The sequence below is a fragment of the Phasianus colchicus genome, chromosome 5, assembly GCF_987193195.1.
Source record: "Phasianus colchicus chromosome 5, bPhaCol1.hap1.1, whole genome shotgun sequence".
Taxonomy (NCBI): Eukaryota; Metazoa; Chordata; class Aves; order Galliformes; family Phasianidae; genus Phasianus; species Phasianus colchicus.
In genome coordinates, this window is record NC_143440.1 from 25,766,013 (window position 1) to 25,781,586 (window position 15,574).

A 15,574-nucleotide genomic window follows, 5' to 3' on the forward strand; every position below is an offset into this window, starting at 1 on the left:
GCCTGACAACTTGCATAACTCCATGCTGCACGTAGGCTTAGAGCCTGTGTCACCCCTGGGGCAAAAGTCTCTCCTTTCCTTTACAGACGCCCACTGAACTCAGCATGGAGTTCATACTTAGGAACAAATTCAGTTTGTGCTATGCCTGGGAACTTTATGAGCTGAAACAATTCCTAAACAGAAATAAAGGAGTCCAGCATTCAACTAGAAATCTCAAAAGGCTACCTGTAAGAACCTGTACCCCTTCTACAGTATTTTACTCATGTTTGAACCCTACCAACATTTTCTTGCTGAACAAAGGGAAGAAAGAGGATTGAACAGAAAAATGATGTTCTCCTCTGCATCACACAGCAGGTCAGCTACTGGGAAGGAAGCCTGGAGTTCTGGTATTTTGCTTCCTATTATTCCTGCTCTACCCTACTGGAGACAACGGCTCAAATACGGGCAGTTCTGTGCTGATGGGTCAGGAGGATCGGAAAATAGAGCAGGCTGTTTACAAGCTAACACAGCGTGACACTACCATCTAGTGGACCATAGGGCTAATTTCAAATGTGTCTGTCTACACTGTAATAACCTGTAGATTGAAAACGCTTGAAACCATTCACTGCAAACAGGAAGATTCCTTTCTTTCCAACAGAACCCAACTCGTGCCAGTGAAGGATTGGCCTGGACACCTGACCACAAGTTTGTGTTGGTAAAGAAAATCTCCGGCTTCTCTCTGGAAGTAGCTCTGTTTAACGTGCTGCAAATAGAATCCGGGTGAGCTTAGCACACTTTCAAGGAAACATACATCAGAAGGGATTTTTCCTCCTCACCTGTGTATGAAATGATTCTCTTCCAGATATTTACAGCCACAGGCGATATCCCTAGCTATGTTCAGCAGGTCCTGCATTGTTAGCGTGGATGGCTGATTCTGGAAAAGGATCCACAGAAAGTGGTAAGGGTAAAACAATGGAGTAGAAGAGGCAGAGGGTAATTGGAGAGCAGCAGAAGGGAAAAGGAGAGACGTGCACCAGGTGGGGGAAAGGCTGTATCAATCAGGAGCAAAGAGGGACACAAGCAGCTCAAAAAAAAGTTAGAAAAGGAGATAATTTTTATTTAAGCTATTTTTTTTTCCTGGAGATTTTAGTACTCCTGAGCACAGTGCATGAGTGTAGGCTGCTTTTTGGGATTTATGTCCTGACCTGAATAGCCTAGAAAAGGGGTGGGAAAAAACTGTTCCTAGCAGTATTGGACGTAGTGCTGAAATGGGAGGTAAAACCAAAACAAAGGAGAAAAAAAAAAAAAAAAAAGAAAACAAAAACAAGAAAACAAAATACAAACCTTGCTACCTTGCTTTTATAGAGTCGATACATTAGCAAAAGAGATTAGCTAATGAATTTAGAGAGAGGGAGAGAGCAAAGATGCATGAGTGCACATCTGTGCACCAGTGCTCAGCATTCGCCAACTCATCTGTTCTTGTGGGAGGGCAGAGAATACCCTGAATGTGCAGAAGAGGGACGAGATACTGCAGGGCTCTGGGACCAGCACACACCCATCACAATCTGCATTTCCCTAAAAACAATAAGGAAATCTCTCTCCAGGAGCCCTGCTTATTTTCACGCAGTCATTTATTTCTCTGTAGGGAAATCTCCTTGGTGTTTCTGCAAGAACTTCAGTATTGCTCTTGGGAAGGGTGGGGAGAAATTACTATATTGCTCATCAAAAGCTTAAGAGATATCAAATAAATTGTTCTTTTCAATCTGCTTTTGATCCTGGATGTTGTTATCTCTGTAATTTCTCCTGTTCAAACCACATAGTGTACACTGCAGCCACTGAGCACTGTTTTTATTGGCTATACAAGTTATTGTACAAAGCTCTTGGACATCTGCCAAGGAGAATTATTATAGTTATAAAACAAGCATTTCTGGTGAGGAAATGAAGAAGGAGATACAGAATCACAGACTTTGAGACCTTATCTCTTCACTGGGATCCCTCTGTCTGTAATGGGCAGGCATCTCTCTGCAGCCACAGAAACTTGCAGTGAAATACGTTACTGATGGGCCAGTTTGTTTTCAGGAAGGCGAGCATGGATATTTCTTTGAGTACTAAGGGGAATTCAGCTCTTGTATTTGCTATCTACTGACATTCCAGCAAACACAGTGGCAGGTTTGCTTTCACATGATATTTTAAAATAACTTTCTCACATTACAACTATACTTGATTTACAAAGATTATATTTTTATTCTGTTTTCCACAGAATTTATCTACTTGCAGAATTTGTAGCATTTTCACTCAAAATGGCATAATCAAAATTACACAGACTCCTCTGCGTGGGTGCTGTTATACCATTCTAAGTGCCCCTAAATAGTATATTTACTGCTCTGTGAAGAAGGAATTAAGCCAGATCTTCTAACAACACATTAGTATTGGCATATGATTGTACACACGTAAAGCTACAGTATGTGTGTTGAGAAGAGAAGCTGTGCAAGTGCACCAAATCATGTAGGAGTACATAAGGCCCCAGTCAACCTCATTCACAGTAAAACCAATCACATGCTTAGCAAGGAAGGTTTCTCACCGCTCTAGGTCGATTCTGTCGAAGAAAACTCTTCATATCTCCTCCAGCCATGAGCTCAAGCAGAATGAAGCGAGGCAGCGTCTGCAGGCTAACACCAATGCACTGCACAATATTTTGATGATTGAACTTACTGAAAGACAAGGTCACAGCAACACAAAGGGAGACAACGTTAGTACTTGGCTGACATCTGCCACGTTCACTCTGCTTTGAACTCTGATGACCTGGATCGAAGCAAGTTACTGAACAAATTCTAACTTCAGACTTATCCAAATGCCTTTCTAGTTATGAAGACTCCCAGGATCAGGGTTCCTCAAACATCCAAAAAGTATTGGCATATGTAAAACAAAATCTTGTTCTGTGGTGATTTTATTTCAGTACTGATTATTTCAAATATGCTGCTGCCTAGTCTAGTGGATTCAGTTCAGTATCTAGTGTGCATCTAATGCCCACTACAGCAGCTGATCTGGGGATGGCTTTCTACTGCAACAGAAAAAAAGACAGTCAGGAAGCAAGACTCAGTTTCAGAAAGCAGGGTCTTTCTTTGGACAGCAATGACCTGGAAAATACAGGAAGTAATAATGTGAAGTAGGTTGGGGAAGATCATGTGCTACCAAGAGAATCAAAGCATCCTATAATTAACTGAAATTGCTCTTTAAGAACCCTATCAGCGTTACCTTCAGTTCATCTGCCACTCAAACTTCTTACAGACTTTATGAAGCAGTATTACGTCACGAGATTTATTCTTGAATCGTGCTTCAGCAGCAGAAAAAGAGCATCTAGGTAAAAACTGGGCCAGGTAGCAAGAGGTGGAAGAACTTAATCTTACCCAAATTTAAAATAGATAAATCCCATCTGTGCTACTGGCACAGTGCAGAGCCACGTTCACTACCTTATCCACACAGGAGTTTCTAAGTATCTCACTCAGCTATTTTTTATGGGGGGGGAAAAAAGTTAAACACGGATTTTTCCCAGAGAAAGCATTTATGGCAAATAGTTCTACAAATAAGAAAAGCAAAAAGGCTGCACATAATAGCATACCACCTGGAAAAGCCTCAATTTGAAATGCTTTTCATACCTTCTTCAGCTGCCCAAACCACTCTTCTAAAAAGCCTTACTTCTATTTGCAAGACATAATATTGTTTAAGCCGTAGCAACCAGAACCAAAAACTCACCTCCCGGGCACACAGCCTGTGTTGTACCATCCCTGGTAGTCATCTTGCAAAGGCTGAACTTCTGAGTCTCTGCACAAGTGGCTCTACTATTTAGCTTTCCTGTTACATTTCCTGCTTTCCATTTCACCACTGATAATTTATTTTTGCAAGAACTTCAATATATGATTACTTGATACATGAATACTTGGTAAAAAAGCAATGAGGTTCCTTGAAAAGGAAGCCATTTCAAACACAGAACAAGCTTGCACAAAAATGTTGTGCCTGAGCATGACCAGCAAAACCAATCAGGAGAAATTTTTGTTCAGATGTGCAACAAAAAAACCCCACAGATACAAGCGTTCAGGATAAACACAGGTGGCTAAAAACAGTAACTAATACACTAATACTAAAATACTATCTGGTGAAAAAAGAGACCGGATATTATTTTTTCCCCAAACCCAAGCAACAGAAGTAATATTTCTCATACCTGCATTAGTCCTTTTCCCCCCACTCACCACCAGTCTTAAACCCTTGAGCTATACCTGATAATCAGTGCTTCCATCAGGAAATCCATCTCATCTTGCTCAGAGCAGACTTCTGGCAGTGTCTGTTGAGAGTTTAAGAAAGCGAGGGCCATCCCACCAAATAATTGAGAACATTTAGGAGTGCACCAAAGAATAAAGAAAAAAAAAGAAGCACATAACACGATTGTGAGTGACTTCAGGAAGCTACAAGGAAGGTCTTATCTCTTCAGTGCCAGTCAGTTGAACTGCCTGCATCCCATTCAGCAGTTAGAGGAACAGGAAAGTGGTGATCTACTTGGAGGCTTCGTTTTGTGTGCTTTTAACTATGTGCAGTGTTCTATTTCAGATTCTCATTAAGAAATGCATTGGCTAGGGAAATGGAAATCTAGTAACACTTCAAAATCACAGGTGTGAATTTATTCTCCCTTTGCTATTAAGTCCACATTGCAGCACCTGCTTCACATCATACAGCACATACAGCCACTTGATTCATATAATTATGTCACACAGCCTCACAGCTTTCTCTCCTGACAACAGATCTGGACAGCATCTCCCACTGCTAAATGTGAACTGAGAGTGCAGGCAGCAGGAGCTGCAGTGGCTGCTCATGTGCCAGTAGGAGGATTATGGATGAGTTAGCCACAGCTGGGTGTAGCTCCTGCTGCAGTTTCAAAGTGCACACAGAAATGGGTGGCGGTTGTTGCCCAGTGAGGCGAGGGCTGGCATGGAAACCCAGTTGTGGTCACTGGCAGTGTGGGCTACAGGAGACGTTTTGTTATCTGAGATAAGCAATTGCTTCACACAGGACAGTGCAAACGATCTTCGCACTGAAAAACCACAACAAGCTGATCTGCTTCTGTTTGGCACTGTGCTATTGTGCTTCCTACAAGGCGTGATTTTTTAAAGAGAATTTTGAAAGACAGAGCAAACAACAACAAATAACAACAGGGCTTATTTCTATTAATAAAATCTATGTTTTGAGCTGAACCCATAGGAGTAGACTTAGTCCTCTGAGTCACAAGCTTGTAAAAGAACAGGAGGCAATGAGCATCTTGTACTTCTGGGCTGAGTAACTGACAAATCCTGAGGCAACAGCAGTAATTTTACAGAGAATTAGCCTGTTCTCTCTTGTCATTAATGACATGGAAAATTATGATATTACAAGATAAGACAGCAACATATTTAATGCCACACAGCACTGAGAAACAACCTGCAAGTTTCATCAATGGCAGGCAGACACTATTCTCACCTATAATGGAAATGTAACTGAAATAATTCAAATCATGAAATATAGTAATGTCACATGAAAAACTTATGAGAAAGAACTTAAAAACTGAAATGTAGAAGTAAAAATAGACAAGCATTACTATAATTATTTGCTGTTTCCTGTCATATAAATACTTCATACTAGTACTAGCCAGGATTTTCTGTTTTATGCACCAGATTAAGAAATCTCTTTCCAATCCAAAATGCTCTGATTGTTGCTAGTTTTGATTCACCCTAGCTTTCTCTTTTCCCAGCTACTCAGATCAATACATCACAGGGGCAGAAAAGCATAGGACAGCAGCTCTGTTGGCCTAGTGGACCTGTCAAGAGCTCTCAGTGATCACCTCAAAAGGAATCACATTTCTGGGGACCGACCAGATTCTCCACTGGGGTGTGGATTGTGTGTGAATTTCAATGATGTTATATTTATATCTATATATAGCTTTACACATATATATATATATATATATATAGTTATATAGTTATAAAATATATAGTTATATAGTTATAAAATATATATATATATATATATAGTTTATATATATATATATATATATATATATATATTAGTTATATATATATATATATATATATAGTTATATATATTTACGCTGACAGATGATCTGTTATTCCATTTTAACATGTAGTATTAAGCAGTCTCTATATGACTAATACATATAAACTCCCTTCTGAGGGCACTGGTTCTCTCCTTCCTGAGCAACAGGGTGGAGGCTAGAAAAGAGATTGCTCTCTTTAGATTCTCATCCTAGGTTAGATCACAACTCATGGGCATGCAGCAAACAAGACAGCAGTGCTGGTGCCACACAACTTAAAAATCAAAGTTTATAACTCCCAGATGCAGCAGCACATGGAAACCTGCATCATATACACACTTCTGTCATTATACATGTGATTTGCATCAATCTGTTGGAATGGCAGTAAGATAACAGCACTGTTACTGATAATTATTGTTGTATATTAAAAAAACAACGATTGTGGGTACTAACCTTAATAGCCACCTGGAGAGGATTGGGATCCCCTGCAATGCCCACTACTGTTCCTTCATAAACCTCACCAAACGCACCATGTCCTAGTGCCCTGGGAGAAAGAGAAAGAGAGCAGCTGTTACTGTGTCTCTGCATGTCTCTGCACCAAGCACTGGCTAAGTCCTTCTTATTGTCCAGTCCAAGAATAGGTAGAAAACCTGTTGTAAAAGATGAATCAATAGCAGAGTTGTTTTCATCCCAAAGCTTCTGAAAACAACTTTTAAGTGTCTTCTAATGCCATCACTGAATTAGGGAGGTTGGATCATTAATGGGTCTGAATATATCCCTTCCAAATCAAACAGCCTGCTCAATCCTATGGCACTGTCAGGATGTGTGGCTTTAGCAAGGCAAAAAAGATCTATCTGGGGAGAGGGAGAGTTAAAAAGCAAACAACGCAAATAAAGGCAGCTGCAAGATGATCCCTTCAGGTGATGGTGTAACACAACACAAGATGGTAACGTTTTTATTTTCCTTATAGCTTTAATCAGGATAATCTGGACTATATAGAGAGGAAGAGCAATCTAGTGTGTATTTCCTTGTGTCAGGAAATGCAGAAAAAGAAATACTGTTATAGATTTGGAAGGGAGTTACTGTCAGGTAGCAAGTATAAACCAGGACATCACACAAGACAGAGGCAAAATAACCTCTACTCTGCATGGGAACATGGGACAGAAGACTTATGAACTTACACCTGCTCTTAAGAGCTTTATGGCATCAAAGTATTTAAGAGAACGTAGAAAGTGTCACAGTTTTCCTTGCCTGCAGTTGGTGCTTTCCAGTCAGTCAGACAGGAAGCCCTCAGTTTCTTGTCATGGATGCTTGCTGTTAAACTAGCGCATAACCCCAACTCTGCCTTTGCTGCCTTCCCCCTCCTATGCCAAGCCTTACCGAAGCAGAGAGATGTTCTTCCGTGGGATCTCCTTCAGCTCACTCAGAGTGGCAGCCTTCCCAGCAAAGCAGTAGTTGGGGTTGTAATCCGTCATGATGGCTGATGTGCGGATTTTACTCAGTTTATATTCCGGGCTCTGCAGTCGTGCTCTGGCTCCTTCCAGTTGCTGCTTCTTCAGGTGATAAACTGGGGATGGAAAAAATACAAACAGTATAAGAACCTGGAAAGAAAATATAATACTGGACACACAGAACAGAAAGAAGAAACTAAGTTGGTAATTACAAATGCTCAAGAAGTGGCATTAACTTTCCTGCATCTCTCTTCTGTAGTGATTTAATACTGAAGATGCAAACATTTTTGCCCCTGCAGAGCCGTGATCAGCTGGAAGAAACTTACCTCTGCTTCTCTATAAACCGGCAGAGGAAATGCTGCCTCACAAGACACCTTGCTGGCACTGAGGCAGCAAAAATGCATGCTGTATCTCTGAAGGAATTACATGTTCAATTACAGAGACAGCGAGTTCAGACTATACAGCAATGGCTGCAGAAAAAAGTGTCTGCCTACAGGTTTGTCCAAGGCTTTTTTCTGCAGCAAATACAAGGACAGAGCAGTCATTGGCTTTGGGGATTATGCTTGTGCTTATCTGTGGGGTGGTGATGTTTTCTATCATTTCTTTCTTCCTATTCCCTCTGTGATCCACTTGGGAGACCAAAACACTCTGGCTCCAAGTAGTAAAAGTAGCTGTATGTGGTTGGGTGGTCCCTCTTTGTCTAATTTAACTGAGAAAAAGGGAATGTTTCTTACTGATAGATAGGCTGCCACCAGTGAGGATCATTCCAAGCATCACAATCACAGCCACCACAGCTAGGAGGAGTGGGAGAGGCAGATGTCCCTCTGGGATATGACTGTGTGGCACTGGAAAATGAAAAACAGAGGTGCATTAATCAGGAAACAAGCCAAGCTGCAGGAAAGAACCCTGTCATGGTTGCTGTTTTAGAAAACAGTAGAGATCACAGCTAAATCATCCTATAGAAAATACAGAAAATCCCTTTACAGCCTTGGAATTTGAAAAAAAAAAAATATCAAAATCATTTTGAAAACATTGTTAAGTCAGAAATCTAACTAGTAAAACACAGATTGCTTACACATTCCTCAGTTTTGTCTTAACGGGTAACATTATTGCTAACAAGTTGAAATGGTCTACAGACCTGATGGTTTGAGATTCTAAGAGACCATGTCAGTAAATAGTGAATACTAGGCATCAGCTGAACAGACACGGTAGGAAACTTCTGCGGAAGGAAGTAATCTGTGGCTTAAATTGGGTGGTACACTATACAGGAAAGGTATTTATGCTTAACTATTTGATACACTGTATCCATTCAAGAAATTTACAGTGTCCCTTTACATTTAATTTATCTTCCACCTAATCCAAACCTGGATTTTGCATATGGTGGCAGACTTGCAGTTTAGCATACAAGGAAAGGACATCAGGAATTTTCAGTAATGGCTAATTGTATATAAATACAAAACCCAGGAAGAGACACCTACAAAGGATACATTCATTATCCAGTTAGGATAAAACTATATCTTACCAGTGCAGGTGACATTGTCATTGGCAAGCACAGCCCCCATCTCACACTGGCAGACAGGCAGGTTGGTGTCAGGGTCTCTCTTACAGTTGTCTGAGTGACAGTGGCTACAGTTAAGATAGATCTGAACCTCCACCTCACCATCATTCTCCACGGCTGAATGAGGAATTGGATACAACAAACAGGTTTAGTTTAACTTTTCCCATCTTTAACCAGTAAGGGAAAAAAAAAAAAAAAAAAGAGTAAAAGGAGTAGGCAGGTACAACTTCTCCTTTCTCTGCAGGACAGTTGATGCTGTGGGAGATCAGAAATCTGACATGGTCCAGAAGGGAAGAAGGAATTGAGTTCTAAGCAAACAGAAGTCCTAAAGTGAATTGACTTGAATGTGTCTAGGACTGAGGAGGTGCAGTTAAACTGGATGACTCTCCTGGCTTAACTCCAGGTCCAGAGCATTATAAACAATTTTAAAGCAGTAATCACAGCTGAGGAACTGGCCTGCAGAGTGAAATATGCCTCAATGAACGCTGTAAAAATAAAAGGCAGGAGGAGAGATAGCAGGAAAAAAGAAATAGAGAGAAGGAAGAATGAAGAGGAAGAAGAAAAACTTCATTGTACCTGCAAGTGGATGCAAGAAGATCTCTCCAATGGGATTCACAAATGAGATGCCATACTGCCCACTAGCTGTGATATCATCATTGTTAGAGGCATGCCCCCCTGGAGAAAGAGTATGGCTAGTTGTCAGTGCTGCATGCTGCAAAAGTGTGATGCCTCTGAAGTGCCACATTTTGTCCCTGGCTCTAAACATTTGCAGTCACTCCCAGTCTTTCAGTAATATTACTGTGTATAATATCCTTAATGAATAAGGCCCACTCATCCCAACCAGTACCAAGGCTAGTGAAGTGGCTTATTCAACTGTAGGTTTCTCAGTTCATCTAGGTAAGAATACATTTGCTTTAAACAGAAAAAAAACCAAACTAAACAGTTCCTTGGGCATTTTGTGAACAAATAAAGGGATTATTCAGCATGTCTGGAAAATACTGGCTTAGAAATGCTTCTATAACCTTGATTTCTCCAATTAAATAAAGATGAAGTGGGGTGCTCGTGCCATTCGTGTTGGAGTGTCTGTAAATCACCTTCTGCAGTAGTGTACTTCTGCACTGAGAGCTCTAGTTCCTAGTTGCATGAATTCTGAATTGCATGAACAAAATGAGACAGTACAACTATTTCTTCAGCAGACCTACCTCTGTAACCTCCACCTCCTCCACCAGACGTACAAGCTCCTCCTCCACCACCAAAACCACCAGAGGTAGCCCATTGGAGCTTGGCTAACGCTTGTTGACAAGCTTGACCCCCTTGTCCACCTTCCAAGAGGGACTTCCCAGCTTGAGGAAGCAGAGTCTCATCTTGCCAGCCACCACCTCCACCTTCACAATCAAAGAGTCACAACAAAACGAGAGCAGGTGAATGAAGCACAATCAAAGAAAATTTAATTTAATTAAAATCAATTTCTTAAGAAGTACCTGCATTCAAGTTAACTCTTTGTTAAAGGGTGAGAGAATACAGAGACAAGCTTTTTGTTGCCATGGATACTTCCAGAAGAACTCTTTTTGTTAGAGTTTCAGGGAAGTAATAGGGAAAAAGTCTTCTCTTCTAAAGCCACTGTTACAGTTTGGAGGAGTGTGCTCCAACTCCCAAACATCATTTTCACTTGTGAACTTTCCAGAGAAGAGCACTCTTATGGAACAGCCACTCGTCATCTGTCCCATGCATTCTCTTTTTATTTAGTAATAGACCATATAAAAAGACATCCTTTATAGACTAGAAACGTATTTCTAACTACTACTACCACAGAATTCCAAAAGATCAAGAATGCCCTCACTGACAGTACAGCTTGTGCATTCAGCCATTTGATTTAGGCTTTCTGTAGTTTTAGCACCTCACCTGCTGCCCCAGTTCTTCCACTGACTCCTGGTACTGCAGTGCTGTTCTCAAATTGCTCCAGGGGAACATCATCCAGGGAGTTGTCCTGAGCCTTCAAATAGGCTTTTCCTCCTCCTCCTGCTGCGATGAGCAAAGGTTCGAAAATCCCATCCTTCTGCTGGAAAACCCCCCATCAAATATCAGAAAAACTTCACATCCCTTGAATTTGTGAACTCACAACAAACTCATCAAAAAGCACAAAAGCAATCCAAAGAAGGGAGGCCCAATGCCAGGGCAATGGTATTGATAATTTCCTGACTACATTATAAAGATGTTTTACACAATGTTTCTGTGTACAAAAGTAACTATTCAAATGAATATCAATGGTTTGGTTTTTTGTTTTGTTCGGACTGCTTTTAGTATTAAAAGAAGACCCAGGTGTGGTTCCCAGATCTGAGGTGTCAAGAACTGAAGAAGCAGTTCAGCTAGCTTAGCGACAGTGATAAACATGATTGAGAATATGAAAAGATATAAAGAACTCAATTAAAAATACAAAAAGACAGAGCAACACAAAGAGAGGCAGAGGGGGGAGGTGGAGGAGAGAGACAGTCCTTTCTCATCATCTTCATTTAAGAACTAAGCTTCATAAGCCATGATAGATGGTGAAAGAGTTGCTTTGCAGGACACCACTCAGGCTGGAGGGAAAGGGGCAATACTTACTCTAAAGATGTAGGTTGCTCCTCCTCCACCCCCGCCTCCTCCAGCCCAGTCCTTCAAGTCCTTTTTTTTTTTGTAATCTTCTTCAATGACAGATGACTCCCCTAAGCAGATCTTCTGGGTCTGAGGATTGGCCTGAAAGGAGAGAAGAGACACACTCAGATTACTGAGATGTATCTGTCTCAGTATGATAATAGTGTTTGTGATACATATCAGACATAGATAATATGCATGTGGATATATATACGTGAAAGGGGAGTTCCTCTACAACAAAGGATAGAGCTGCCTGCTACCTCTGATTTGCATGCAAGTGAAAATACAAAGGTCTGCATGGGCTGGCAGATCACATTTCTTAAAAAAATGTGAAGATGTGGTAACAAAGAATTTTTGTTGATGAGATAACTTTTGAGCCTAAGTGATAAAGACTTCCACATCGCTGGGTGTAGTATTAGAGGACATCTGTATAATCACTCATGTTAGCAGTTTCTACTCATCACAAGTGGGTTTTTTTTGCCATTACACATGCCAACTCAGGGGCCACTGTAGTTAGTGGGAAGATTCCCACCATTTTTGGTTGGCTTTGGATTTAAACATTAGTCTCCAAGCTTAGAGAGTACCTAAGAAAGTGCAGCCACAATGCTGCTTTGGATTTGTAGATGCTTCTATAAATTACAGAAAATAATCCAAAATCCTGGCAGGCAGAAAGAAACTCAGGCTGTGGAAAAATAAGAGTGGGAATACACATCTCTTGCCTAGTAGCTCCCCTCTTAAAATAAGCAGAAGAAAGCCAATAATGAATTCAAACACAAGGAGCTTAAAGCAAAGTTCCTGTGGGTTTTGTATGTGTTTGCACATTTTGGGGTCAATTTTCTTTTCAGAGTCCTTCATATTTGTTTTGAGATTCTTTCTAACTTGGTTTATTCGTTCTTACCATACTGACTGGATTTCAGAGCTGGATCCTGGGATTCCTATCTTTCATCACCAGTCCAGCCAAACCCCAAGCTGCCCACTGAATCTCAGTGAATTATATCTGCAAAGTCTCTGCCCACTTGTGCCCTCACCCCAGGGCAGGCATCCTCCCCCTGCTGCCCCACTAAGATGTACAGCAGCTCATCTTTCTCCAGCTGGAAGGTGGCCGAGATGAAGACCCCATGGGACCTCTCATTGTGGTTTTTGGCTCCCTTCCCTCCAGCTGCTCCATAGGCAGAAATTCTGGAAGAAAAAGATGTAATTAAAGAGACAAATCTTACATTTTTCATCCTCCAAAGCAGCTCCATCTGTGAGTTCTCCCCAGCCTGCACTCCCAATCACGCATTGCTCCAGAGCAGGCTTTTGCTGCAGTGTCTCATGGCCATTCTTTCTCTGAGACATACACAGCAGAGGCTGCTCAAGAAGATCAATCAGCTACACTGGAGCACTAGAGACAGATTTCAGAGCAAACAGAGTGAACTGGTATGGCCAAATCTAAAATACCAAAGCTCTGGGTCCAAAATGATAGCAGCACTTGTATTTGATTACACACCCGCAGTCACTCCTGTTCTAATCTCCTCCAAGTCACTGCTCCACCCTCCCATGCTTCAACAGTAGCTCAAACACAGAAACTTAGAGTTGCTCTCCTATTTCTTTCTTACTTTTCTATCCCTTCACCTACTCAGCAAAGATAGTCCTACACTTACATTTGCTGAAATTCCAGAACCAGAAAGTAGTTTAATGGTTGCTTCATCAACGCGCTCTGATACATACCTGTATCGGTTTGTGGCTGGCACTCTCCAGACTTGCACTCCCCGGAGCCTTCCCTCCTTCACCACAATCACTGACACATTGCTGCCCCTGTAGGCATTGTCACACTGAGCTTGAGTTGGCCCATGTGGACCACTGGCACCACATGTTGAGAACCACCAAAGAACAACAGACGTGTCCCCTGTGACCAGAACAGACAGAGTCAGGGCAGATATGAGCTTCCTTTTATTTCTCAGGCATGTGCAGTTAACTCACGGAACTCTTTAACTACAGGACATGTATCATCAGAATGAACAACTGTTCCTGGTGTCTTTGTGACTCTTTGATGACAAAATGATTGTTGTTCACAAAACACTAATGATTTTTTTTAAAGTTAGATTATTATGAGAAAGATCACATTGCAGTAGTATTTGCTATGTACAGATCTTTTCAACCGAATATGTTAATTTATCATTCGCTCATGATTATAATTAAAAAAAAAAAGCTTAAACTTGCATTGCAGTTCTCTCAAGGAGCTCTCTCAGTCTGCATACATATCTGGAACTGCCCCAAAGCATACACACAGAAATAAGAGTTGAAAATGTCTAATATTGTGACTAGTGATCATCGATGAGAGGTGATAACAGTTTTAAAAAACATACGATACAGTGCATGCACAGGGTCAGAGTTAAGTGATACAGGATTTATCAAAGTAGAACTGTTTAAGAGCTGAATAAGTAAAATTGGATTAAAATAAAAATCACAAGCCTTTAAAGGAAATAATCAAATCTTCTTTAAAGAAAAAGACAAGCAAAACTATCCCCTACAGATGTTATCCTGCCACCATGCAGTGTTAGCTCCACTACAGAAATCTCCGCCATTTAAGCTAATGGAGGAACTGACAGCAATATGGATTGTCAGATTTCAGACGAACAGAGCTCAGAAGGTTTGTGCACACAGCAAAGCGACCTCAAGACACAGGAATCTTGTATTTTACTGAAGGCTCTTGGGTGGAATATCCTTTTTTTGTACTTAGTGGATTCTGCTTCCTCCAGTCTCCTCATGCCCTCCTTTAGACAGCTCTTCTCACCCACACACTTGGTGTCTGTCCCTCAGAGCAGTCCCCCTCCACTGATATCAGTAAACAGGACCCTAGTGACCCTGGCTCTCCTTGCTTTTCATCCAGTTTATCTCTTTCGTGGATTTCCAGATTCTCACATTTTTCCCTCCCTGGTTCTTTTACACTCATATTCTCCATCCATTGGGTTCAGCCTCACTATTCACTAAGTCCCGGCAGTTCAGTATCTATCCCCAGCTTTCTGTACTGATCTATGCCTTTCTCTCCTGCACTGGCTTTAGCACATTTCAAATTTCAGTCAGGCAGCTTCTGTTTTTACTTACAGCTTCTTTACTTATGGGCTCCACTTTTCTTTAAAAATATCCTGCTCTTTAGAGACTGATGATCTAGACCTCAGGAAATTGCTGCCCCACAGCCAAGCAGATCTGACATGGTCTCCACTACTTTAGGAAAGATTATACTTCATTGCTCTGTGCTATAGCTGTGCTGACCACACTCAGGCAGATCACACACAGAGATAAAAAGGAAGCCACCTCCTACAGACAGGTTTTCAGTACTGAATCATTTACCTGGGAGGGAGGGCTCTTCCAGGGGGTTCAGAAGATGCTCATCACGGCTACTAATCTCCCGTGGGTACTGATGCTTTCCACTAAAATGAGTTGGCTGTCTTCCTGTAATAGTTTGTAGAATGGATAGGAAGATGATAGATAAAAGAGAGGCAAAACTTAAAAGTTTACATGAATCAATGCAACATGACCATTTGTTTAAGCTAAGTATATAATATCTTGGACAGAAAAAGTATTTTAAACAATCAGCATTTTTTTAACTGATTTTCTTGTGCCTGTATCTTGGCTTAGCTACCTCTACCTGTGCTGAAATCAGTGGGACTTCACATGAACAAACAACCTGTCTTATTCCATGGAGGCTCACCTGCAAGATAAGCTCACTGGCAGCAAACTGCCAGAATCTTCAAGAAAAGCACGGTATGGGAAAACAGATACCAGTGGTGCTCTGCTGGTCAAAGGTTACACCAGCAATAGCAAAAAGTGTTATCTTTGGTTCTTAATAGTGTCATGGTAGGTAAACCAGCTTTGGATCACTCTTCTCTCACAAAC

General features: G+C 41.2%; 1 protein-coding gene across 2 annotated transcripts in view; it reads right to left on the reverse strand.

Moving 5' to 3' along the window:
* The window catches only part of LTK (leukocyte receptor tyrosine kinase), an 81,251-nt gene that overhangs the window by 7,115 nt on the left and 58,562 nt on the right, over positions 1 to 15,574 (reverse strand). For both annotated transcript variants that reach the window (XM_090140983.1, XM_090140984.1), the window contains 14 exons: positions 15,029 to 15,130; positions 13,406 to 13,583; positions 12,724 to 12,874; positions 11,666 to 11,797; positions 10,967 to 11,123; positions 10,267 to 10,449; positions 9,641 to 9,739; positions 9,029 to 9,181; positions 8,241 to 8,351; positions 7,436 to 7,622; positions 6,509 to 6,599; positions 4,254 to 4,318; positions 2,561 to 2,690; positions 816 to 913 (listed from right to left, as the gene is read on the reverse strand). In XM_090140983.1, coding sequence (XP_089997109.1) covers positions 816 to 913; positions 2,561 to 2,690; positions 4,254 to 4,318; positions 6,509 to 6,599; positions 7,436 to 7,622; positions 8,241 to 8,351; positions 9,029 to 9,181; positions 9,641 to 9,739; positions 10,267 to 10,449; positions 10,967 to 11,123; positions 11,666 to 11,797; positions 12,724 to 12,874; positions 13,406 to 13,583; positions 15,029 to 15,130 — 1,837 coding nt within the window. The remainder of the gene's footprint in view (positions 1 to 815; positions 914 to 2,560; positions 2,691 to 4,253; positions 4,319 to 6,508; positions 6,600 to 7,435; positions 7,623 to 8,240; positions 8,352 to 9,028; positions 9,182 to 9,640; positions 9,740 to 10,266; positions 10,450 to 10,966; positions 11,124 to 11,665; positions 11,798 to 12,723; positions 12,875 to 13,405; positions 13,584 to 15,028; positions 15,131 to 15,574) is intronic.